The following is a 24,600-nucleotide window of genomic DNA, read 5'->3' as shown; positions in this document are numbered from 1 at the left end:
ATTGCCACGGATTATATAGGTTCTCTTTTCTCCGTTAATGAACGTTACTGATGTTAACAAATAACGGTTTATTTAAGAAATACGTAAATGGCTCTTCTGTAAAGAGATATGGCCAATACGTCAATAAACGCTGGGAGGATTATTCCCAACCTCTGGCGACTTCCCCTGCCGCCCTCCTCGACCACACACACCATCAGCGGGGGCCCCCACGCAGCCAAACTCGACAAAAAAGGATCCCCAGAGAGGCGGGCGAGCCGAACTCCTCCATAGCCGTAAGTGGCCCCAAGTTTGCGAGTTAGCGAGGGAAAGACTTCACAGCCGAAGCGTGCAGGTTGGCCACCAGAATCAGGGTGACGTTCAGAGTTCAGTTCATGTTGCCCGGGAACCAAGTCCCTTACGGCCCTTCGATGGCCGCTTATATTGAGTTCAGCAGCATTCTGGGTCTTCCAGCCCACCAATCAGAAAGTTTTGGAAGGACCAATCAAGAGTGGTTTTCTTAGCACCAATCAAAAGGCCGGGAGCCCAAAGCAAATACGAACATTCCAAAAACAAGCGCATACGCGAGACAGAACACATTCCAAACGAAGCTCCCAACAGCAGCTATAAACAATGGTAAGCATCTTCCTAGACAGAGAAGTTATACACGGTGCTAAACCACCTCCGCAGAAAGAATCCCAAAAGCAGATATGCAAAAAAAAAAAAAAAACATTTCGGACGCGGGATTTTATAAATGGATGTAAGGCTACAGCGTTCACGATCGCCCCCATCTGGGGTCCCCCGACTCCGACACAGGCCATAAGCCGTGCCGTAAAGACCAGCGAACCCCCGAGGAAGGCAAAAACAAAGTAAAGCTAGACGGAACACTCGCGCGAGGAAGACTTCGCGACATATATAATTGACCTTCCTTCTATAGGGAGTATTCACTGGACGCCATATTTGTGGGTGCTCTTTAAAGCGCATGCTCAGAGCGAGGTCACATTAATAGGCTGCTAAGACCGGCAATCTTGATGGTGTGGAATGAACGCTGAAAAAGAACTGTGGAAGCTCGCCGTCAGCACGCGCTCAGCAGTCACGCACACAGCTATGGCCGCCAGTGAATACTCCCTATAATTACTCACGCCGGTTTATTTTCCAGAAACGCACGAGATAAAATTCACTTTTTATTGTTCACCTGGAAACATGTCAAAATGGCTGCACTTCGTTTCTCGAATGTACAAAGGATAATGGAAAACGGAAATAACGGAATGTATGACTAACATCCTTCTGTGACATTAGTTCCAGAAAATTTACCAATTATATCTTTTGGCGGATCTGTGTTTGTTGTGTTGTTACCCTGACTACAGAGTACAGCTGCAGATAATGATACTTGCGCTCAAGAGAGAGCTTTGATCTCGCTACACCATGTGAATCTTCCTCTCTCTCTTTTTTCCTCTCCTCGGCAGTTGCCATGTATTCCAGAAATACCAGCACCGATTACTGATTAAATAATCTAGTAATCGCTAACAACGTAATGCTAATCAATTAGGGAGATGTTTTGTTTAGCATTTCTGTTTACGATTGGCCAAGAATTAGGAAAGGCAGCCGCGAGTGCGCGCGTTCTTCTCGGTGAAATTTCCGTGAAGTGATGACACAGTGTGCCGCATCGAGTCTTTCATTCACCACCAGGGTGTGCTGCGTCGTCACATCTTTAGAACGTTTGAAGCAGTCTCACTCTTTGCGTCTGATTGTTACTTACACCATTTCTTTTGGGAGACGCGCGGGGAAGATGGAAGTCAACGGACAGTGTCCTGTCAGTTTGTGTGTGTGTGTGTGTAGGGGGGGGGGGGGGGAGTACGCGGAAGGTGTACAGAGACACCGGAGAGAAAGCGAGAGCTCGTGCGACTGCGCAGGGTAGAATACCTACCAAAGGGATAATGATATTTTTACTGAAGTAGTAAATAGACCATTGCGCCATGCAACGAGTGTGAAATCCCTGACCAGGGTCCTTTAATTTTCTATACGGAAGCAGGCACACCAATCACCACTCTGTACACGTCACGTTCACAATAGTTAAAACTCATACTTCTATCGAATGTAGCTTTCACATGAGTTCATTAATGGAGATGCCGTGTCTGTTCGGATTCAGAGGACGCCGGTGCTGGACGGGCGACGAATGTCCGTAGCACAGTGTATAAAACTTCGGCTGAAGTGTAATACCACGGTTAGAAAGAACTCATTCATCCACTGGCTGACGAATTTATCCCAAAAGAAGGCGTCACCACTGTGTCGATCGAGCGCTGAGACAGTCCAGAGTTGCAGAGTATATCTCTGAAAAAATATTCGCACGCGAACGCGTCATATTTTTTCCCTGAGATCTGCTATCGGAACGCTCCCATATAAAAAAAAAAAAAAAAAAAAAAAAAAAAAACTAACAACAGAACTGTTGTTAGTTTTTTTTACCTAGTTGCATGCAGAGGGAAAAGTTGTGGAGAGTTTATCCCAGGCCGATTGACAGTTACTTTTGTTCGGCTCGCTGGAAAGACGCTGCAATTGTGGCCTAGATATAGAAAAGGATAAACCCTCGTATTCAAAAAGCATACAAGCTCCTCCTCGACTCGTCTCGCCTTTTCTCCGGAGCTCGCTCCGCTAAGTGGAAAAGTTGGAGGCGTTCGAGGGAGAAACTTGGAACGGTATATAAAGGTGAAAACTGTAAACTGCACAAATAACAAAAGCTCTGTTGGCGAAATGTTTTCGGTTTGGACATCACGAAAAAAGATGGCGATCTCTCTATGGCGATAACCTGGAGACTTTCAAGCGTGGCTATTCTGGAAAAGTTTTGAGTATCCGTCATGTATGCTGTCATCTCACTCGAAACACGACAACAGACCGTTGGGAATACCAGGGAAAATTCCCGGACAGAAGGAGTTCATACTTGGAAGGTTTTCGTCGCAGAAGCAGTACTGCTAAATATCGCTGTTGCGTTTCCGTATCCGATAATCGTGGGTATGAAGTCCTGAGTAGACAAGGTGAGTTTTCAGTATTCCCTTCTAGTAAAGTGTTTGACATTCATTCCACCCCTATTTTCTTCTTTTCACTTGGTCGTAGGACTATCACGTTCATAACTGATTAACGTAGAAGTTTGCTCTAGTTGGAATGCAGACATGATTAAAAATAAAACAAAGCAAAGACGAGGACAAAGTAAAATGTAACCGACAGGACACAGCGCTGTGTCCTGTCCGTTACCTTTTACTTTCTCCTCGTTTTTGCGATCTTTTGTGCTTAACTGGGTTAATTATCCACGAAACAATTTTTTAACTGATATTCGCGTTATATGCTGCCCCATCTTTCCGGTTGTGGTTTTGAAACAATAATAATCATAGCATGATAATTGTTGCAATAGTTACTTTAATTCTATGTCACCATTTCGTTGGTCATCTTTGACCAAAGATGACAGTTTCGAGGTTAATGCTTATTATTCAATTACTTTTGGAGGTTACGTGAATGGTTTTTAAATGTTTTGTGTACAGCGTGACACACAGCGAGAACGAGGGTTCGCCGGTTATAATTTTTCTCTCGCGATTGGAGCACTGACATTAATACTAAGACTGTGGTTAATTGTGCACAGAAAGGGAAACAATTTGGATTGCGAAATTTTGTTTTTGTGAATACTCTGCCCCGAATATTTCTTAATAAACAGGTCGTTATTGCAAAAATCTGGATAATACGACTCTTTCAATCAATTGTCCACTAAATGCGACAAAGCACTGTCTTGTGTTTGTTTTGATCCGTCCAATTTGTTACCAATTCACATTCAATATCAGATCAGCGCTCCTTAGCGATACCGCTAAGGAGCCCCTTTTCAAACAACCCACAATGCTCACGTGAAACGTGACGTCACGCGTCTGAAATTGAATAATTTTAGGCGGAATTCAAACTCACGACCTTTTTTTGCTAGTCAAAAAAGCTACTGACTAGGCAATGTCCGCCGCCCTTCCTGCTCACTGGCAGGAAGAGCATGAAAAGCAAATGAGAAGGCGATGCGAATGAAACCCGATAACGCTAGTCGAAAAATAAGTGTTCTCCACGTTTTTCTTTCGCGCCGTTTCGCACTGTGTATACCATGAAGAGATATGAGGAACAGTATACTTTTGCAATAAAACAGTGATGGAGCATGTGATCTGTTGTAGATTTAACATCTTCTTAAAAACACCTAAAGCTTAAGGAACAGATCGGCGGAACTGCATGACAGATGGATCCCTTCTGCCTTTACATTTGTTTATCTCCCGCTTAGGATTTTCCTTTCTCTACACAAACAAAATATATTTTACATTTTCTCTAAGAACATGTAAAATACACATTAGTAACTATTTTTTACATTCATATTCGTGTCTACGTGTATCAATGTTTCTACAAGTAGCAACGTAGTATATTATACCGGACGTTTCACAGAACACCGGGCCACATTTTCATGCAAAATCTGCCTCTCAGCGCTATATACATGAATAACTAGACGCTTTGATGTCGACTTATTATGTATCTCATTTCTGAGGTACATAATAAGTCGACGGCAAAGCGCCTAGTTATTTATGTATATAGCACTGAGAATATTTTAGTTTTATTAGATTTTCATAATTATTTAAAAATAATAAAAAAATAAAAAAATATATAGCTTTAATTAGAAACTTTATTGGCTTAATTAAAAACCACTCAATCAGCCAATTTTACAAAGGTACCGAGAGTGCGCTTCGTTTTTTTTTGTCCGAAAAAATATTCCTCTTGCTTAGACACTCCCGTACGGGTTTTCTATTTCTTATCCGAATTGTCTTTCCACAAGCCTTGCCCCTGATAGCACAAACGGTAACTTTTGCGCACCACCCCCGTTTTCTACGCGCTTAGGTCTTTCAAACATCGACTGATTCTCGATGACGCCTAGCGAGTTTTAACTGTAATCCCATGTTTATTAATTCTAAGCAAGTCATTTGAAAAAAACAAAAAAAAAAATATGACGGAACATCAAAAACAACATCACGAAATGTACGACAGTGAATCAGATTTCAGGGGAAACGAAAAAATAAAAAAGGAATTGAGAAGGTATAGCAATAAATTCAGAAGGAGTAACAAAGTCCCGAAGTTCACCAACGAGACTGGAACCCAGAACCCCAAGATTTTGAGCCCGAGGCTCTACCAGTGTGACAAGGGAATATTTAATAAAATTTCTATCGCTTGTGTTAAGGGGAGACTAGTGAAACGAGAGCTTGCTACGCCGAGTGTGGGAAGTGCGTAGGCAACCGTGTGGCCGTGTCATGGCCACGCCACGTGATTTGACGTCATGGAAAAGATATTTGATAAGACGCCGGCTATAAAAAGGGCACCCCGAGGATCAATTTTCGTGCAGTCATTTTAATTTGTTTTTTACAACGGATATACAATGATGATTTAGGACACAGCTGCTGGGAGCAATCTGTGATGATGACTCCATCAGCGGAAATAACATATGTATTTGAAGCCCTACTGGCGGAGTTTGACAGGCCAGTTGACTAGAACGTTCGACACAATGCCGGCGAACGGAACACCGGAGAGCAAAGAGCAGGACCTTGAAGGCGGAGAATTTGCGGGATACTCGCACTGTCGTAAGCTATCAGCGAGACTTCATCAAATTCGGGAGGAACTTAATGCTGTAAGTCTGGGCCTTTGTTCCGTGGTCATCACACTGTGGCGGTCGATTGCAGCGTTAACGAGTATTATTCAGAACGTTTAATTTTATTTCGATTACTTAAAAAAAAATGGGTATGAGAGTAAACGTACCGACTTCACCATGCATAGATCAGACTCGGCGGACACTAGATTGTCATATGTTGAGTACTTAGCTAAAATGTGTTTATTTACTTCCTAAGTATTGGTTTTAGCGGTCACATTGGAATTTTAGTATTGAAGACAATCACTATAAGGAACCAGACCCGTTTTAGAAAAATATTGCGAAGAGGTAATGGTGCTTTTAGATATGAATCAATCAATTTTCTGTTGTTTTTTTTTCGCCCGATTTATATTATCCCGCAAGAATAGCTCAGTCTGCCTAGAGTGATTGATGCTTGAGAAGGTAAGGGAGGTGGGGGCTAAGGTTTGACAAGTGTAGGTGCAGTAATACTGTAAACAAAAAGTGAAGAAAGTGTTTTTTTTTAATTTGCTTTGACGTTTAGGGGAAAAAAAAGGGGGGGGGGAACAAAGCTGGCGAGAAAATTAGGCCGGGAGTGATCAGGCGAATAAATATGAAGTCTGGTGATTACCCATTCAATACATGGGTTGCGCTGACGTCACGTTGTATATTTTTGGCCTCCATGTAAGAAGAGGAGGGGGAAGCTGCTTTTGTAAGAATTTGGAGTGACGGGTTAATCTTCTATAATCTTCTGGGAGGAGAATAGCGACAACTGTGCAAATCCGGAAGGCACAAAAGAGAGTCCTGATAAGAGGGAGGCTTCTTCTTGCCCTCCTCTCTGGTAATCATCGTAGCGCTTTTTGAATGACGTCACGTGCAACCCATGTATAATTGACTGCAGAGTCGCACAAATATTAAGAACACCCCCCCCCCCCCCCCCCCCCAAAGAAGAACTCAACTGCTTGTTGAGTTGAGTTGAGAACGCTGCAACTGCAAAAAAAAAACAAAAAAAAAAAAAAAAAAACGAATCGAACACGAGCACGGAAGTTCATAATCGGGAGTCATGTGGCTACACCCGACATCAGTTTTCTTTTGTTTCTCCGCTTCTTCGGCGTGTGAAGCAGACGACGACGACGACAAATTTGCGTGCACCGTTTGTCGTGCCACTGTCTCTCACTTACATCCCTTCCGCTCAATGGTCCGCCCTTAAAGATGAATTGGCCGGTACCACGAACGACATTTCGGAAGCAGCGGCCTCACGTCCGAAGTAAGGTCGGTACGTCGGACGCCGCCATCGCGTCGTCCAGTCCGCGGAACGTCCCCTTATTGAGAATAACGTAGTACAAATACTTCCTGCGATGTGTGAAAAAAAAAAAATTGATTAACGTATTTGCATTTTTTCGGAAGCCACAACGATAGGCTTCATATTGTCTTCTATTTTTATTATTGATTCTGCGTCTTAGGTGATCCTCGACTTTGAATATATTTGGTACGTATAGTTTGAACGCCACGTGATCATGAAAAAAAAAGAGCAAGCCCGACTGAAACCCGCCAATTCTCGACCGGCTGTCCTCGGGGGGAAAAGAAAACGAATTTTGAGCCGCAAATTCTGTTCTGGGTAGTTAGGATCTTATAGGTAATATTCAAATGAAAAGCTAGGCCAGCATAAGTGCCCTGTCAGTGTACCTTTAACAAATTAGACTGGACCTTCATTGAACAATCTCGGCCACTGGTTTTGGCGTACTCAATCTTTAATCAGCTCTATGTGTACTGTTAGTTTCGAATTTTCTTAACTGGATAGATGTCTGCTTCTTGCTGAATTAAGGCCTCGCTAGCTCCGAGTTTCGGAGTGATGTAGTAGGTCACTATCGATTCGCACATGGAAGAAAAGCACATGAGAAGAAAAGAGGCGATAGCTGTTTTTTGTTATTTTACATGGAAATAGAGAAAAAGAGAAAGTTTCTCAAAGCAAGGTTTAAAGGCCCGACAGTAGAAGTGACGAAAAAGGAGAAAATCAGTTGTATTGTTAAAAAAAAAAAAAGAAAAAAGGTTCAAAAACAACCTAGATATTGCAGACTTTCGAAAAGTCTGATGAACGCTTTCCGTGTCGGGGACATTACGGGGCCATTTCTTTAACGCCCCATATGTTTAAATAAATGTTCGTCCAAAAACAAATAACATATATGCGCGCTCGATGTGTGCGAAATTGCTATAACCAACATTTTTCACTAGGGCAAGAAATTTACATTCAGCGATGTCATCAGTGTGGACGTCAGCGATGGCCACGGATCAGGAATACGGCCCCTCACCTTTGCCCGCCAGGTACGCAAATCAGCGAATAAAAGACCGTAGGTACTGGTACATATAATTATTTGAAAGTGTAAACTTAACAAGTACGCTAGAGCAACTTATTATGAAAAAAGGAGCAAACAATCACGCAACAGCAAAATGTGAAACGAAATCAGAGTGCCACCATAGTGCAGTGATCGAGAATGACAATCCTGTGACAAGAAAAATGCCGGTTTAAGTTGTCAGATGACAGACGGCTTGTGCACAGTGGAAAAAGCCACAAAAAAAAACAAAAAAAGAAAACAGTGACTCGGTTACACTGAGAAATTGATCCATTGACCTTGTAGAATCTTGCTAGTCCTATTAGGAGTGACCAAAAGACGAAGTCCAAAGTCCCATTCTTTTGTCTTTTGTCTTTCAGCTCATTGCAGCCTGCGCGCTGCCGCAGCTCATGGAAGAGGGTCGGCTGCCCAGTGACGTGGCCTCAAGAGCTCGCTTGATCCTCGACCACTGTCACGGAAGCAGCGTGGGTGAGGCCTTAACTGGAGCACGGGAGCGAACCAAGGCGGGATAATTAACGCTGCGCTTAATAATTAGAGGAATCCGAATGATGAACATTTTTCTGAACTTGCACACATCGCGACAAAAGTCTGTTCATACATGAGAAAATCGGCCGATGAATGAACTAGAAATTTAACTCGACTCGGGAACGGAATGTTGGAAAGATGGCGCCTCTTGACTTTAAAGGGATGTTGAACCGAAAATCGAATTTCAGAAAACAACGCAGAATCGACACACGAGACGCTACAAATCCCAAAACGTCACTCATAAAAGGGTATCTCCAACCGGTCGTCATATTTTTGCAAAAAAATAGCGCGCTCGCACAAGGCCCAAAAGACGCGTGACTTCGCGATTCTCATCTCCTCCTCTTTTCGATTTGACCCTGCGAGGGCGCGGAAAAGAAAGGGAGCAAGGCCATTTCTCCTCCTCAACTATTCTGCAATAAAATGACGTCAACAATACCCCTCATAGTCATTCGCTCCTTTATTTTCCAGAAAAACGGCCATCCGCTCGAGATGATGATGTTTCGTGGTTTATGGCGCTCTGTTGAGCACTTCTGCAAACTTATTTTGGGAAATTCGAATTTCGGTTCACGATCCCTTTAAGGTAACACCATCTGGTGTGAACCGCTAGTGCACATACAGGGTGTTTCTTTTTTAACTTAACAGACTTGTTAAAAAAGAGCCATAAAATTTACACTCATGCGATTTGTACCGATGAGTTATTCGGCCAGGCGGACAGGGTATAGGGGGCTAATTGTAACGATCAGTCGGCTAATTAATTAGGATTTGTTAATGAACTTTCTTATTAATGAAAATAGACATATGGTTCCAATTAGAAATTTGTTCACCGTCATCGAAAACAACTAACTCAACTCTTTTTACAAGAAGATAACGCAAAGGCAGTATATTACCGCGTTCCGTAAAAACGCTCAATTTGGACGCGTTTCTAGGTATCACTTTTTTATCAGAGCGCGTATTTGCGCCCACGGTCCTGCCCCCCGGTGGTCGCGGCGCGAAGCTACCTTCTCGCCTCCCTCGTAGCATGGGGGTTAGTAGGGCGCACGTGTGTTGCGCGTCTCGGCCACTGGGGAGCAGGACCACGGGTGCAGAGATGCGCTCCGATACAGAAATCCAAACGTAGAAACGTGTCCAAATTGAGCGGTTTTACGGAACGCCGTAATATACTGACTGCGTTATACCCTTCTACAAAGAGTTCATTTAGTGGTTTTTGATGACACTGAGCAAGTTTTTTAATTGGAACTATATGTCAATTTCCAGTATCTAAAGAGGCTAATTAAAAAGTTTTAATTATTAGCCGACTGATCGTCACGATTAGTCCCCTATACTATGTCCCCCTGACTGAAATAACTCACCTGCACGAAACGTATTAGTGTAACTTTCGCGGCTTTTTTTAAACAAATCTGTTAAGCTAAAAATAAAAAAACAATAAACACCCTGTATATCACCCGCAGCAAAGGTCGACTGATGTGCAGCTTTAACCCCAGCCGCAGCCAACGATTTAATGCAGCCAACCAAACAGTGTCAAAAGTGCAGGTGACGGTCTCATTGCCCTTTTGTGTTTATCACAGACGCAGAGTACATGCGCCGTGATCCAGCGCTTTTGTTTTTATTTAGTGCGTGACCGCGTTATTCGGTAATAGCAAACTGCCCGTGCAAACATGTGCAACACAGGAAATCCTTTCTACTGAACCAGGTGTTTCTGCTGGCACGTGCCGCCACAGTGGCCACATGCCCGGCCTTTCAATGCTCGGAGCAAACGCTGTGCGGCGCGCATTGTTAAAGGTAGCACGAAATGTCTGGAATCGAGTTTTACTAACTGCGAATCATTTTTCGTGGGTCAAAAGAAAAATATAACGCGCAAGAATAGGGAGCCAAAAGCCTTGTTTCGTTATGAAATCTTGGAAAATAAAGTGAAATATTCCTTACCTTCTATCCTTCTAAACGTTCTCCGCCTTTTCGCTCAGATGCGTCCGCGGTTTTCAAGCACGTCAGCCGAATCCTGCTCACTTTTTGCATACGGGCACTGCGTCACTCGGACAACAAATTCGATGTATGTAAAAAGCGCGATAAAAGGTTTGGGTCATAGCATCCTTAAACCAACACCGTCAAGTTTGACAATCTGACATTACTCTTACCTCCGTCCATGAAAGCAAAATTAATTCAACTAAAAACTTTGTAGTGCGCGTGTAGCAGACCGTGGAATGCCAACCACATAAGCTTCTTCAGACGAAGCTTTGAACAAACTGTGGCGCCCTCATTTTGGATAGTACAACCTCACCTGATTGGGAATTTTCTATTTGTACAGCCTCAAACAAGGGGTCACGTGACATTTCAGTGACGCCACGTCTCTATGTCGCGCATCTCTGCCGGTGAAAGCTGCGCTATTTTCCCTTTCTTCGAGTTTGGCCGGTTGGCGTTATTTGGGTTCGTCGAACGTCAAGCTGATCGCTCTGTGAGCGGGTAGGCACGGCCGCTGCAAAGCGGCGTTTATGGGTGGGCCAACTGAGTTAACATTTTTGTAATGAGACGCCACAGACTGCTGCCGAGAAGCGGCGTGAAAGCAGCGGGGAAATTGCTAAATTTGCCGGGAAAATGCACGTCACGTGTCCTCAACGCCAATTCAGTTTTCTCTCTAAATTAAGCTGGGAAATCGAAGTCACATGGCTTGGTGTCCCATCACCTATGAACAAATTCAGCTTGTCCGCAAGATTGAGCGGAAAAATTGACGTCGCGTGACCTCAACACAGATTCAGTTTCCCTGAAAAATTTAGAGGGGACAATTGACGCCGTATGACATAATGTCGCGTCACCTTTGAACAAATTTAGTTTCTCCGCTGGATTTAGCAAGAAAATTGACGTCACGTGCGGAGGAGGAGGATGGGAGGAGGAGGAGGAGGAGGGAAGAGGAGGAGGAGGAAAAAATGAGGTGGAAGGGTAGGGAAAGGAAAAGGGGCAGGGGAGGGGAGGATGGGAGTGGAGGAGGATGGAGATGGAGTTGGGGAGGAGGAGGAGGAGCATACTTTCTTCTCCGCACTCTCCCCTCCTCCTCCTCAAAAGCTGCGCTCTAATTTCGCGTTACAGAGATTTGTAAACATCTTAATTTTTTTACAGTTCCTCCTGAATGCTATAAAAAAACGTAAAAATGTAAAAAAAATGGAAGAATTAATAAGATTTACTCCTACAAATACGAAAAAAATTGATGTGTACTTTATGTTTAAGTCTTGCGAAGAAGAGGTAACGAGTAACGTAAGTGTCTTACACGTTACTCAAAATATGTAGCATAAGTACGTTGCCCTACACATTATTGACAGTAACTAGTACGTTGCAAGTTGCAAAAAGAAGTAACGCATTAGCGGTAACGCCGTTACTTGTGATTTGTTGCCGGCAACACTGCATGCGCCAAACGAACCCAAACACTTACGGGGAAGCAGCATTGCGGAGTGCCGAGTTTGGGTTGGGAGGTATTTCTCGGGCGACGTCTGAGGAATATTATTCTCACATTGAACGATAAAACGCAGAAAGCTTCTTGATACTGTGGAAGTTGTGTGTGCACTTAAATACGTACGCGAGCGCAGTTTCGAAGCTGCCGCGAACAAGCAGACCGCAACGACAAGGACAACGACGGCGCACGTGCGCGCTCTTCCGGGAGAAAAGGTCACTGCCGGCGCACGTACAGTACCAAAGATTACATTGGGCGGAACATAGCATTTGCTGTGCGTTCGCAAAAACTTGATGTTACACTAAAGTCCGACCCGCGAAATTATCTTGGGCCTTTTAACATTGCGTGTACTAACAAACTACTGTGTAACTATTTGTTTTTTCTTTTATATATATATAACGTTAAAGATACGGTAAAAGTTTGTAACACCGACGCAACAGACGACAGGAGCAGACGACACCGTCGGAACTGCCGAGGCTAAGTCCGCAGACGAGCCCGGAGCGCAGGACGGCACATGCGCGGTGCATGAAACGCCCGTCGCTACTCCTTCAAGAGCAAGGGTCGCTTCCCGCACTACTTTGAGGGCTACAAGCGGGGTGTGCTCTGTTCCGCAAGCGGAGCATATACAGTAACTATAAGCTCGTCGTAAGCAGCCACAAGTGGTCGTCACAGTCAGACACAAACATGTGAGAAGGCCTTTGGAGTTCGGCGACTTACCGAAGGAGTGATTGTTAGCGAGTGCCAGTGTTCAGTGTGAAAAAAAAAATCATGATTAAAAAAATGTCATATAAATCATATATATTTTAATAAATAAGATTTATACACTTAAATCAGTTTTATTTCATTTATATCATATTTATTTGATTTAACTCATATTAACAATATTTAAATCACCATGGCCTGAGAAGATCAGTTCTTTATCACTAGATACGAATTTCAGCGCTAGATGTATCTGTCCGATTTCTGAAAAGAGTGTAAAATAAATAACCACTCTAAAAGCTTAAGCTTCTAAAGTACAATATATTTAACAATCATTATTCAAGTAAATTCAAGCATACTAGAACAAAGACAGCTAAGCTTTTTAGGTAATAAAAAAAAATATTTTTTTTCTTGTTTTGATTTGCCTAAAATAGGTCATCTATTTTTTTTTTTTGTCGTTTCTTCCACATTCTGATTTTCTTGCAGTGGTCGTTATGTAACTGAAGAACGAAGTAGAAAGGAATCTCGGCGCTCTGACTTGCTAGCATCCCTCTCTGTTCGTGTTCAGCCTACTATGTATAGATCTTGCTTGCATGATGATTATTTGATATAAGTACAAAAAAACATGGAAAACATCTAATAATGGAGAGACGTTAAATAAAAACAGCTTTTGGGATATTTGTTTAGGGAGAGATGTTATATAAATCATCATAATAAAACCAGATGGATTTAAATCAAGATATAATCATCTTGACTTTATTATCCACCCTGCCAGTGATGCATTGTTCGTGTCCAATTCGTAATTCACATTAGGTCGTGACACGACCAAAACCATTCGGACCTTGCAAATAAAATAAAGTAAACAAAAACTAATAGTTCGTGTTTATTTTCCAACTTTGCTCCGGATATCACACCTTTAGTGCCTTTCCGTCGTGGACGATAGTTCTCTTGTCCAGTACTGCGCTATATGCAGTTACTAGTATTGCGGGTTCATGAGGCGGCTAGCTGACATTCTGTGAAATGTCCGTTGGGATGTTTGTCGATTGTGTTACAAGTTCCCGCGATAATGCGCCATTCGTATTTTGCAGGATCCATAATGTTCAAGGGCATCAGCATTATTCGTCAACATGTGGCCGATTACATCAGTGAACGGGACGGCGTTCAGGCTAATATAAATGATATCTTCATTTGTTCTGGAGTGTTCCATGGCGCAACGGTGAGGACATTTAATAAGACACTTGACTTTTATAAGGACACTTGAAAGCGACACTTCACCTTTTGTATAGGATACATTGGTTGAAGGCGTGCAGTTTCATTCTTCAGTGTATACACTCTAAGACAAAAAGGTACCCATATGGGACTACATTTGGGGTGGTAAAATGATTTTCTAAATACAACGACTCCTAGGGTAAAAGTGAAGACGCCATATGTAATCAAAAAGCAGGTAGTCAAATTTGACTACCCCCTAAAGTAACATAGCGGCCGGTTAGCGACGCCCGAATTCCCCGGTGAGGCCTAGCGAAGAGCACTATTTTTAGTCGAGTGAGAATCGGCTACGCCTGTTCGACGTCTTCCAAGTGCCATGGGACACTCTAAACATCCGTCCCCAGACACCGGTACCGTACCTATATTGTGTAAGGACGGCAGTCTGTTTGCCGGAATCGCCACGATTGCCCCCGACGGCATCTCGATAGACTAACTGTATTTTTACCGCCGGTGGAGAACACTCAAGAAAGAAATCGTTACGCGAGGAATGGGCGTGCTGACCTCATTGAACACAGCGTATGCTTGCCGTATGCGGCGATGGATCGCTGGGCACCTTCGCCGACACCGACGAGAGGCGTTCAACTCGCACCAAAGCTACCGCTATTTTTTTTTCTATTTCTTCCTGTTTGTTCCTACCTCTAGCGACGCGGTTATCCATTCATGCACGTGTGTGCCTGCACTTCGCAGCTCTTCGACAAGCAACGAGCATTTTGGGTGGCTGAGTGGCAATTATTACGATTGTTATCGAACAAAAAGGCAGGGACATAGGAAGGCCAGTATATCGCAGTCCAACTGTTTGTATATCAATAGCTTCAGGACTGCTCAACACTTAGTTTGTTGAATCAAGCGGCAGCTAACGCCACCTAGGTACTGTAGTACTAACCGCTGGATGGCGTTAAAAAAACACTGAAATGCCTTTTTATTTTATATTTCACGGGACGACTACTCATACCCCACCACACACAGAGAGCACAAACACCAACCAAGATACCGAACATTGTTACAGGCACATAGATGTCAGCAGTACAACAAGGCACAAACAACTCCAACAAAACACCTTTAAGACTCTCTACTGCAACCATCCTACCGACCCGATTAATATTCTGACAAGTATTAGACATTACTAGATGAATACAAAGAGTATTTCCAAGGAGTATTGCTATACAAGTGCTCTCTGTATTTAAATTGGCAGGCTAGACACCTTTCTTAATCTAGCGCGTGAAAGGGCAACACGATGCAAAAGTAATCGGCTGAAACAGTGTTTCTCAAATGGGGGTCCGCATACTCTTTAGGGTCCGCGAAGGCATTCTACGGGTTCGCAAACTCCTGCCTCATCAGTCAAGCATTGCAAAAAAGCTTTTTTTTTTTTTTTTAGGTTGAAAAGAAACGTCCGTTTTGTTGCAGTCTCAGCTTAAGGGTGCACGGAGTATAGGGCAGCATGTCTGAATGCAATGAAATTTCGCAAAGGCCAAAAACGGGTACAGCAGAGCGACTGGCCAAAGGGAAAACATCAGACTGCTTTAAAGGCCCCGTCTTGCAGGGCGCACGGGTAAACTTAACGATCATGAGCTTTCGAACACCGTGAAGAGCCTCGCGGGCTTCTTTACTGCCCTGAAAGAACGAAAAAAATAACACAAGTGTTGGAACACTTCAAAAAACCTCAGAAGCTTATGTACTGGCCTAAAAAAAAAAAAAACTGAACCAGCACGAGCGCAAAGACGTCGTAGAAAACCACAGGGGTTCCGTTTTGCTCAGGAACGAGTTAAACAGCCGAAAGACCGCGATGGGCCGACAAGCTCGGCCGACGCACCAAAACGTAGAAGCGGACGAAGCACCAAAATGTAGTGGCGGCTTAGCGCCTGCGACGACGCAACAATCTAGTAAAAGTTCACGGGCCACGTGCGTACAGCCGGGAGATAACAACCACGACTGGTGCGGCTCAGAAATTCAACCAGTCTCAGATTTTAGGAAAACAGTCCGGGCGACACAGTCACATACCTCTGAGCATGTTTACCCTGTAAATCCTCGGTCTCAGTGTTAAATGGTTCAATGCGATGAGATATACAACTAGTCTTTGTTTTGTCAAAATAATATTTACAATAAACTACGGCAAAAGGAATATCCTTACCTCATTTGGGCAAACACTAACGTCAAACCAAACACGCGATCGTTCGTTGTTGTTATGATGCCCAGCTGTGGAGGACCAGTGTTGCTGCTCGTGCGGACATTTTTTTTCCACCAATTTACGCGAATCCCACAACAGATAGAAGGAAGGTTGGCGGATTTTAAAGGATAATGAAAGCTAAGAAAGAACATAACTTGTAGTCTTCTTGTAGTTGTCTAAGTTCAAGCCGTCACATGTCTAGGTTCCATATATCATTTACGACTGTCACACGTGAATATCGGATTCAAAAGTGGCCACCCTCCGTCGTCACCTGCAGAAAAGTTGTCATTCTACTACGGTTTGGGGCCGTCACTTTGCTCAAAGCCATTCATTCGCCCCTTGGGGTAATCAAAACCTCTAAATGCCATTTTGACTACCCAAAGTAGTAATTTTTTTTTGGTTTTTCTTTTAGTGTGAGGTGTTTTTTTCTTTGAAGGGTTTACCGTTTTATTTTAAAAAGTCGTTAATTTGGTTTGTTCAGGTGAACTACACGGCCAGGGCGACATAATATAGGGGCTACTCGTCCCGATAAGCAGAATAGTTAGGTAATATTTTTAATTATCTTCTCTGATTAGTGAAAATGAACATGTGGCCCCAATTAGAAACCTGCTCAGCGTCATCGAAACCCACTAAAATCAGTCATTTCGCGAAAGACTTTGAGCGCGTGGGTGCGCAGTAGTGCACTAAACATACCACTCGTGCAACAGGAACAAGTCTGGCGATGAGAAAATGCGGATAGCAAAGACGGAAAAAGCGGGTGGGCGCGTTAACGCACCGGTAGCCCTGATTCTGCTGCACGAGTGGAGACTTCAGCGCCAAAGCGTGCTTCCCGAATTCTGAAACTCTTTCTAAAATTGGCTGATTGTGAGGTTGTTGATGACGTTCAACCAGTTTTTTATTGGAACCATATGTTTATTCCCATTAATTCAAAAGCCAATAAACTAATTTAGGTAATTAGCCGACTTATCGTGATGATTAGCCTCCTATACTCTCTCCCTTGCCGCATAACTCACTTGCACACACCGCGTTAGTGTAACTCTCACGGCTTTTTTGACTAAGCAAATTTGTAAAGCATATAAAAAAGAAACTGTCAAACTTGTCTTGCTTGATACCTCCGAACATTCACCACGTCCTTTTCAATTTTTAAGTTCACATTTGAACGAAGCGAGTTTCCCGTTTCCCTGAATAACAAGACGTCCTCCCCCCTCTCACCCCCTTCCACAATTTGTGCATTTTTCTATCGTTAATGGACGAAGAGCGTATACCGGTGCGGGTCAAAATTAAAGGAAGAATAAATGTATTCCATGCTTATCCTTTCTTAAATCTTTCCATCGATCAGTGCGAAATATGTGATCGGTTATCCCATTACGAATGACATGATAATCTCATTAGGAATGGTACATATTTCCCCGTGCTGATTTATGCCGTTGTAGAGGTCGCTGATGGTCGATTAAGCTGCCTTGCAGAAACCTATTTTTTCTAAATACCATCTATCCAAAAGGGGTAAAAAACATACGGGAATCGAATTCGTTGTGGCGTTATCGAACACATGCACGTTACCTAGGGACGACGACGTCGCCCTACGCTGACAATACAAGATATACGGGCGCCTCCACAAACCTATTTCCCCTTTCCGCCGCATCATGTTGAGCTTCGTCCATTAATTCTGGTCGTTCTTATAGTTGGTGATGAACGTCCTGAAGGAGTGCATAAACGGAAAGCCACCCGGCGCCATGACCTGCATGCCCCAGTACGTGGCGTTCCACCATTTTTTCGACGAGTTCGGGTTTCACAAGGTACGCATACTACTCAGTTTTTATGCTCACCACAATATCCACGCAAATTATTTAGCGTTCTTTTTTTACCGGGCGTTTTGACCAACCTATATGGTACAATTTTATTTTTATTTTTTAGCGAATCTCATAGTACGATACGAAATGCTAGTAAGTGTGATATGGTACGAAATGCCAGCGATAACGAGACTAACCGGACACAAGAGAGTTGTCACCTGCCTTTTAAATAAAAAAAAACAAAAAACAAAACATAAAGTTAAGAAAACTGTGTAAGCAGTGTGATTGGTATTAAAGCCCCTTCATAAAATTCACAGAAACACACCAATGGGCTTTTGTCTGTCTGTCTCCTCCCGCGAAAAGAATACGGTTACAGTTGTTTTAGGCGCGATACAATAAGTGCTGATTTAGACATTTTACTCCTATAAACGAAAACGCCCATATTGCAAACGAAAAAAAAAGGCGCTTGATTCGTCGTTTTGCAAAAGCGCGCAACGCCGTTCTCGGCGCCGAGTGAAATGCCTGGAACTCAAGGTACAACCGGCTGTAACAGGTAAGAAAAGCGACTTTACTTGAGGCGACAGCGAGAATGCGAAGGTAAGCAAGCAAACGCGTTGCCCTCTCGCTTTCTTCATTGTCACGTGGGGGCAAGGAGAATGCTCTCGGGACTTCGCGCTAAGCCTTTTGGGATTGTTGCATTAAGTCTAATTAACAAACAAGAACCAGGCGAATTTTCGATAGAGAACAACAAATTCGCACAAAGTGCTGCACTTGCTGGTTCACGCAGCCCTTATTTCTGACGTTACGTTACGTCACAAAAGCTTACGTTTAATTAACTGGGACATCTGTGCTTCCTATTAAGCATGGCTACCAGTTCAAAAAGGTAGTCTGACACGCGACATCCAAGACACGAACATTTCGCTGACTTAGGCGTAACGCATGAAAACGCAATAAAACAGCTGTGAGAGCCAGCCTTTAGGCTGCTTCACATTTAATTATTGTCCGTTTTTAGTTAAAAGTTGACATTATCTGGTGCTCCGTCCTCTTCGTTTATTCTTTCGTATGTAACTTTAATTGCAGCCAAAACACATTTCTTGTTGTTTTGGTTACCCCCCCCCCTCCCTTTTCTCTTCTTTTCTCTCTACCGCGTAAAACAGGGGAACGTGTGAAGTCAGAAAAGAAGCCGGATGGATGTTAAGATGGATGTTAATGGCTGTACACTTCGTAACGGGCGGTAGCTCGCGCCACCCAGCGGCCACTAGTAACGTGCTTGAAAAAAGGCCCCGAGGTTTTCCCTCCGTGAGGAAACCCCAACATCCGCCCGGCCTTCGAGATGTGAAGGCGCATATGTGCTGCAGTCACTGCGGTCGCAATGAACTACTGTGCCCAATTTTCTCTCTTTTTCTCCCCCGCAGATTCTTTATTACCTTGACGAAAACAATGGCTGGGCTCACAGTATCCCCAGAATGCAGAGATCGCTTGACGCCTCCCGGAAGTTCTGCGAGCCGCGTTTCCTGTTCGTTGTCAATCCTGCCAACCCAACAGGTAATACAGGGTACCTATATAATTCATGTCCGCTAGGAGAGACACTAATTCAAAAGATTACTCGAATAATCCCCAACAATTTCACAAAAGAAAGAGAATATGCATGGTTCACCTAGAAAGGTAAACCAAACTAAGTCGCATGCCCGAAAGATAAGGATTCTCTTTTTAACGAGAAACCAACACGAGCAAGGTCGCAAAGTGGCTTCAAGGGTGCTTCTATTGCGCGACCTGTGATGTTATATGTGTCTAAAAAGTCTCGCTAAAGCACCGATTAGGAAGCATAACCCCAATTAAAGTATATTCTATCGCTTCCATGGGAAAGAGGGTTTATTGCTTAAATGGCAATTGTTTTGGCTATTTTAGCTACGGTCCTCTCCGCCGAGAGCATCATGGACATCATCCGGTTTTCTTACCAGAACAACCTGATCATTCTAGCTGATGAGGCAAGTCTGTTTACTTTATAACTTGACTCTTTTCACTTCACAAATGTCCTTGCAACGGGTATGCTATAGCTAAGTCACGTCAGAGATCGGTTCTCTCAATTTTACCGATCAATTTGTGATTTTTGACGCTAATTCATCGTTACATGCTCTGCTAAACCTCACTCAAGGTATTTTAAAATCGCAGACTTCAAAATGTTTCAAATATTGTGCGCCTAGTTTGGAATATTAACTATCCACAAAAAAACTTACAAAAAATGGTCAATTTAAAATTAGCAGTGGAGGGGCGCGTGCCTCTTTTTGCGACACTCACACATTTTTTTTCTCGTGTTCGGCTGATTTTGTGCAAGTGTATATTCACCTGTGAGCTTCTGTTTCTGCTTATTTGTACATTGTGTACACAAGTACCGAGTCATGTTATACTCAAATGTACTATACCCCCCTGCTCTAATGCCTCTGGCGCTGCGGGGTAGACTGAGATAAATAAATAAATAAAGCATCGTTAATGCTCGTTAATGTGGACAACTGAATTTAGACAAAACACAAAGGTAATAAGTAAGCTACAACAACGCTGCTAGCTTTAACAAGTATGAACCAACAAGCTCCAAATTAAGCCCATATCATTTGCACAACCAACTACATATTCTGTGATATGAGACCAACCCTAATATCTGAATACATTTGTTTTCTAGGTGTTTGAGCACAACATCTACACAGAGCATGCCCCATTTCACAGTTTTCGTAAGGTTATGAACAAGATGGCACACCCCTGGTGCAAAACACAACTCATCACCTTCAATTCTTTATCAAAGGGTATCATGGCAGAGTGAGTAAGCCGGCCCTGCATCGATAGTATGGTGGCCACATTGTATACTGCCACACAAATTCATATTCTGTAGCTCCGAGTGATATTTTTTATTACTTCCTATATACCTGCGACATATAGTGGCCATAATATTAATATGGACAGGTGTGTACAGCTATGAAGCCTTCTATGAAGATAGTGTCCTGTTGGAAACGTTTGAACCTCTTTGAGTCAGTGTACTTTCAACAATTACTACTAGTACTATGCCAATATGACAGTCCTTTGGTAGACTGCGTTACGTATGCGCTACGAAATTCTGGACATACGGTGCGCGCACCTCTGCTTTTTCCCAGCCACATACTTGTCGAGATTAATTCGCACATACTGTAGATAGAAAATAAAATAGGAGGAACTTGTACTGAATAAGTGCAATAAACGTGGTTCAAAGAAACTATACGAGTATTTAGAAACTTCACTTGTCTAATTCCAAACGTCATGTGATCACAGAGACGGACTACAGTGTGGCTATTTTGAGGTCGTCAACCTGAATGGAGACGACAAAAAGAGACTTCTTAAAGCTGTGGTTGAGCTGCTGCCCTCAACTCTCTCGCAGGTGAGGAGAAATTTCCTACAACAGTGAAGTATGCTAGACTGAATTAGCCAGCAATTGCATGCGACTGGTCACGAATATACACAGTGAAAACTAAAATTTTGGTAATAATCGCCAGGGATATGATAGAGAGAAATCTCGCGTTCTTTAATGAATGGAAACACATTTAAAGGTTTAATCTGGCTTTAAAGCCTGAGAGCATTCTCTTCTTTTTTTCTTTTTACAAAGCTTTCGGTTGTAAAATTAAAATGTATGATTGCAAGTCTTGTATACTCACAGGTTCGGAAAATGATTTCTCTCCTTCACGTTAAAACTCCACGTTTTACATTTGATAAAAATAATTCCACAGTAGAAAAGCAGCTGTGAAAAAAAGCCGAAAATTGATGTGCGTATAGAATTTAACTTGACCAGAGATTCTTTTCGCTGGGGAGGGGGGTGGGTTGGAAATTCTGGTCATGAAGTTCACCGTCTAAAAGGGATAGCAGTCGAGTCAATGATCTCTAGACAGGCCGTGAACGACATTTTCTTTGAACATAAAGGCATACCTTTCACCTGATTTACTTTTGTCTCCCGAATGCTAGCCCCACAATTTCCAGAAATATGTAGTATATGTGATTGAGTTTATTAAGATTTTTAATACACAACTCTGCCCATCTTTTCTTTTCTGCACAGCTAAGTTTATTGGACATGTTAGGCCTCACACAAGAATACAAGAATATGATGTACAATAGTATTTTTCAAAAATATTAAATTAAATATTAAAATAAATCCCGTGAACCACGGCGCAGGACAGATTCCCAGACTCGCCGCTACACTCGCCAGTGGTAAATGCTGCCACACATATAGGCTTATAATTGAGGAAGAGAAGATCACAGAACCATGATTTGACAATGCAGTATTCTTGTATCTCTGGCTTATTTCAGAGCAGAAATTAAGGACCCTCAATTATAGTCGAACTACAGATAGCCCCGTCCCAATAAAAGTTTTCTGCTACTACTCACTAGGTGGCTTTGGATTGTCTCGTCAAACCTCCCCAGTCTGGTGACCCATCCTACGATTTATACCAAAAGGTAACTGCAGGATCCCACTCTTTTTGAGCAGAGTTAGCAGTAATTTGCATTGATATAGCGATCCTTGACAGTGAAATTCATTTCTTGCTCTTTTTCCGTTACTTCTTTTTACTCCGACTGTTCAAGGAAAAGAATACAATCCTAGAGTCTCTCAAGAACCGAGCGGAGCTGGTACAGAAAGCATTAAACAATATTGAAGGGTTCTACTGCAGCCAAGTTCAGGGGGCCATGTGTGCCTACCCTCGGGTGTTACTGCCACAAAGAGCTATCGACAAAGCAAAGGTATTTTCTTCTTTGATTTATCTCCAAGCGTTTTGCAGCGCGCAACATTTTGCTTAATCTACATATTAATGAGCTAGTTTGTTAATTCAGCCATTAAAATAAAGATTTCCACCGACATTTCTCACCATCGTCTGCTATGACAGTGTAGGGAATTGAATCTTTGCCTTTCAGGCGGACTGTCGAGAAAATGTTTTATAAAATTGTTTTGGGAGCTGGTGGCATCCGGCACATGAACTACATTAATTTCAGAGTTGTCACTCGCACCAGACAATGACATCCTTTTAACCTAATACAACTGCAATCTCATATCGATTGTTTGAAAGAAAGTACTTCCTTCGCACTTTTGATTTTAAGGAAGAATGTTGATGGATCTACTCGATTGCTTCACTACTTTGACTTTATTTTAGAAATAGCAAAACTTACCTTGCCTTGATGTGTGATTGTTAAATCGTTATTTCTTGTGTTTTGTTTTTTTTATTGGTCAATATTAATTTACTTTAAGCACTGTTTCTTACTCCTGAAATGGCCTCAATTGACATCGAAGTGTGCACAAATAAATAAAGAAATAAATCAAGTTAATAAAACATTGTTCACCAGTGTGCAGAAATGCAGAAGCAGAAAACCCAGAAACCTGATAGTTGATGTTTGGACATTGGTACACTTTAGTAAAGGACGATAGTTTGGACCAACTGGGAATATATGGGCTACAACCAAAATCTGCCATGCAAAAACGCTGACATTGCGCCTGCTGCACGAGTGGTAATTTCAGCGCACCACCATGCTTCCCACACGCTTCGAGTCGTTCTACAATTTATAAGTGAAACCATATATTTCATTTCACTACTTAAAAACTTGATGATTAAATTTTAGTTCACTGTTTTTCTTATTAATTGGCATGCTTTTCGCCATACCTCACGTGTGACGTGGCAGGTAGTTTGTTTCCGAAGAGAGTTCCTTATTTTCTCAACCAGCCTAGTTCTGGGATATCATGAAAGTCTTCGCAGAAACCTGAGAATTTCAAGCTAGATAATCAGTGCACACAACTTCGGGTTCTCATGTTTTCTTTTCTCGTTGCGCAGAGTCTTGGTCAGGAGCCCAGCTATTTCTATGTGAGTCAATTGCTTGAGAAAAAAGGTGTTTGTGTAACACCAGGCAGCGCGTTTGGCCAACTCCCGGGAACCTGCCATTTTCGGTAAGAGCGATCTATGGCCCTCGTCAGGAATCCTCTGTGGCTATGTCATATATAAGTTATATTGCGGTCATGCCAGAGTAATGAGAGCTTCATAATTCTGCTTCCGTGAGTAACACCATGCCCAAACATTTAATACCCAACAAATGACTGTGCCTGAACTTTTGTACTGGCGCAAGGTAATAAAACGTTGCATTCCGAATTTTGAACATTACCACCCAGGAATTTGCACGGCAACCTTCAGTAGGTCTGTGCCTCTAGGGTCAACTCATAGCACTCCTTGGTAATGATATGCACTGTTACTGAAATTGCGCGTATCAATCATAACAAAATCACCATAATACAGTGAGACAGGTCAGCAGCAAAGAAAAAGCTTTTATCTAAAACCTGCACTTTGCACAATCTGCTAACTGGCAAATCTGTTTCAGGGTTACCATACTTCCATCAATGGAAAAGCTCCTGGACATGCTTGACCGAATCAAGAACTTCCATGAAGAATTCACGAATCAGTACAAATAAATGGAGCTACGGTCGCTGAAGCGGGTTGCTCAATGTAAGGAAGTTCTTGAATGAGAGCTAAGAAGTAAAATAAAGCAATAGTGTATCCAGAAACTGACACAATAGTGTTTTTTTCTATTTGGACTTCACTTCCACTACTCTCATCTGTGCATAAAGCTTTTAGTCCAGGTATAACATATTCCAACATGATGTCTCAACATACATTACGTCGCGTGGCCATACAGCATATAATCAAGTCTGAGAATGAACCACCAGTAACCAGAAAACATTTTAAATA

At 42.7% G+C, this 24,600-nt stretch overlaps 1 protein-coding gene across 1 annotated transcript; it reads left to right on the top strand.

Annotated features, from left to right (window-relative positions):
- The first annotated feature begins 7,909 nt into the window (after positions 1-7,909).
- On the top strand, positions 7,910-24,416 carry LOC8053473 (alanine aminotransferase 2-like). Its single transcript, XM_029995585.2, has 12 exons — positions 7,910-7,954; positions 8,343-8,451; positions 13,732-13,859; positions 17,756-17,869; positions 19,279-19,408; positions 19,772-19,851; positions 20,541-20,674; positions 21,161-21,266; positions 22,268-22,333; positions 22,460-22,615; positions 23,695-23,807; positions 24,233-24,416. The coding sequence occupies exons 2-12, from the start codon at positions 8,373-8,375 to the stop codon at positions 24,321-24,323; spliced, it is 1,197 nt and encodes a 398-aa protein (XP_029851445.2). The 5' UTR covers positions 7,910-7,954; positions 8,343-8,372; the 3' UTR covers positions 24,324-24,416.
- Positions 24,417-24,600: the final 184 nt, after the last annotated feature.

The sequence above is a fragment of the Ixodes scapularis genome, unplaced genomic scaffold (assembly GCF_016920785.2).
Source record: "Ixodes scapularis isolate PalLabHiFi unplaced genomic scaffold, ASM1692078v2 PGA_scaffold0__279_contigs__length_252992795, whole genome shotgun sequence".
Taxonomy (NCBI): Eukaryota; Metazoa; Arthropoda; class Arachnida; order Ixodida; family Ixodidae; genus Ixodes; species Ixodes scapularis.
The sequence above is the reverse complement of the archived record's forward strand: the minus strand, read 5'-3'. Positions and strand labels throughout refer to the sequence as shown.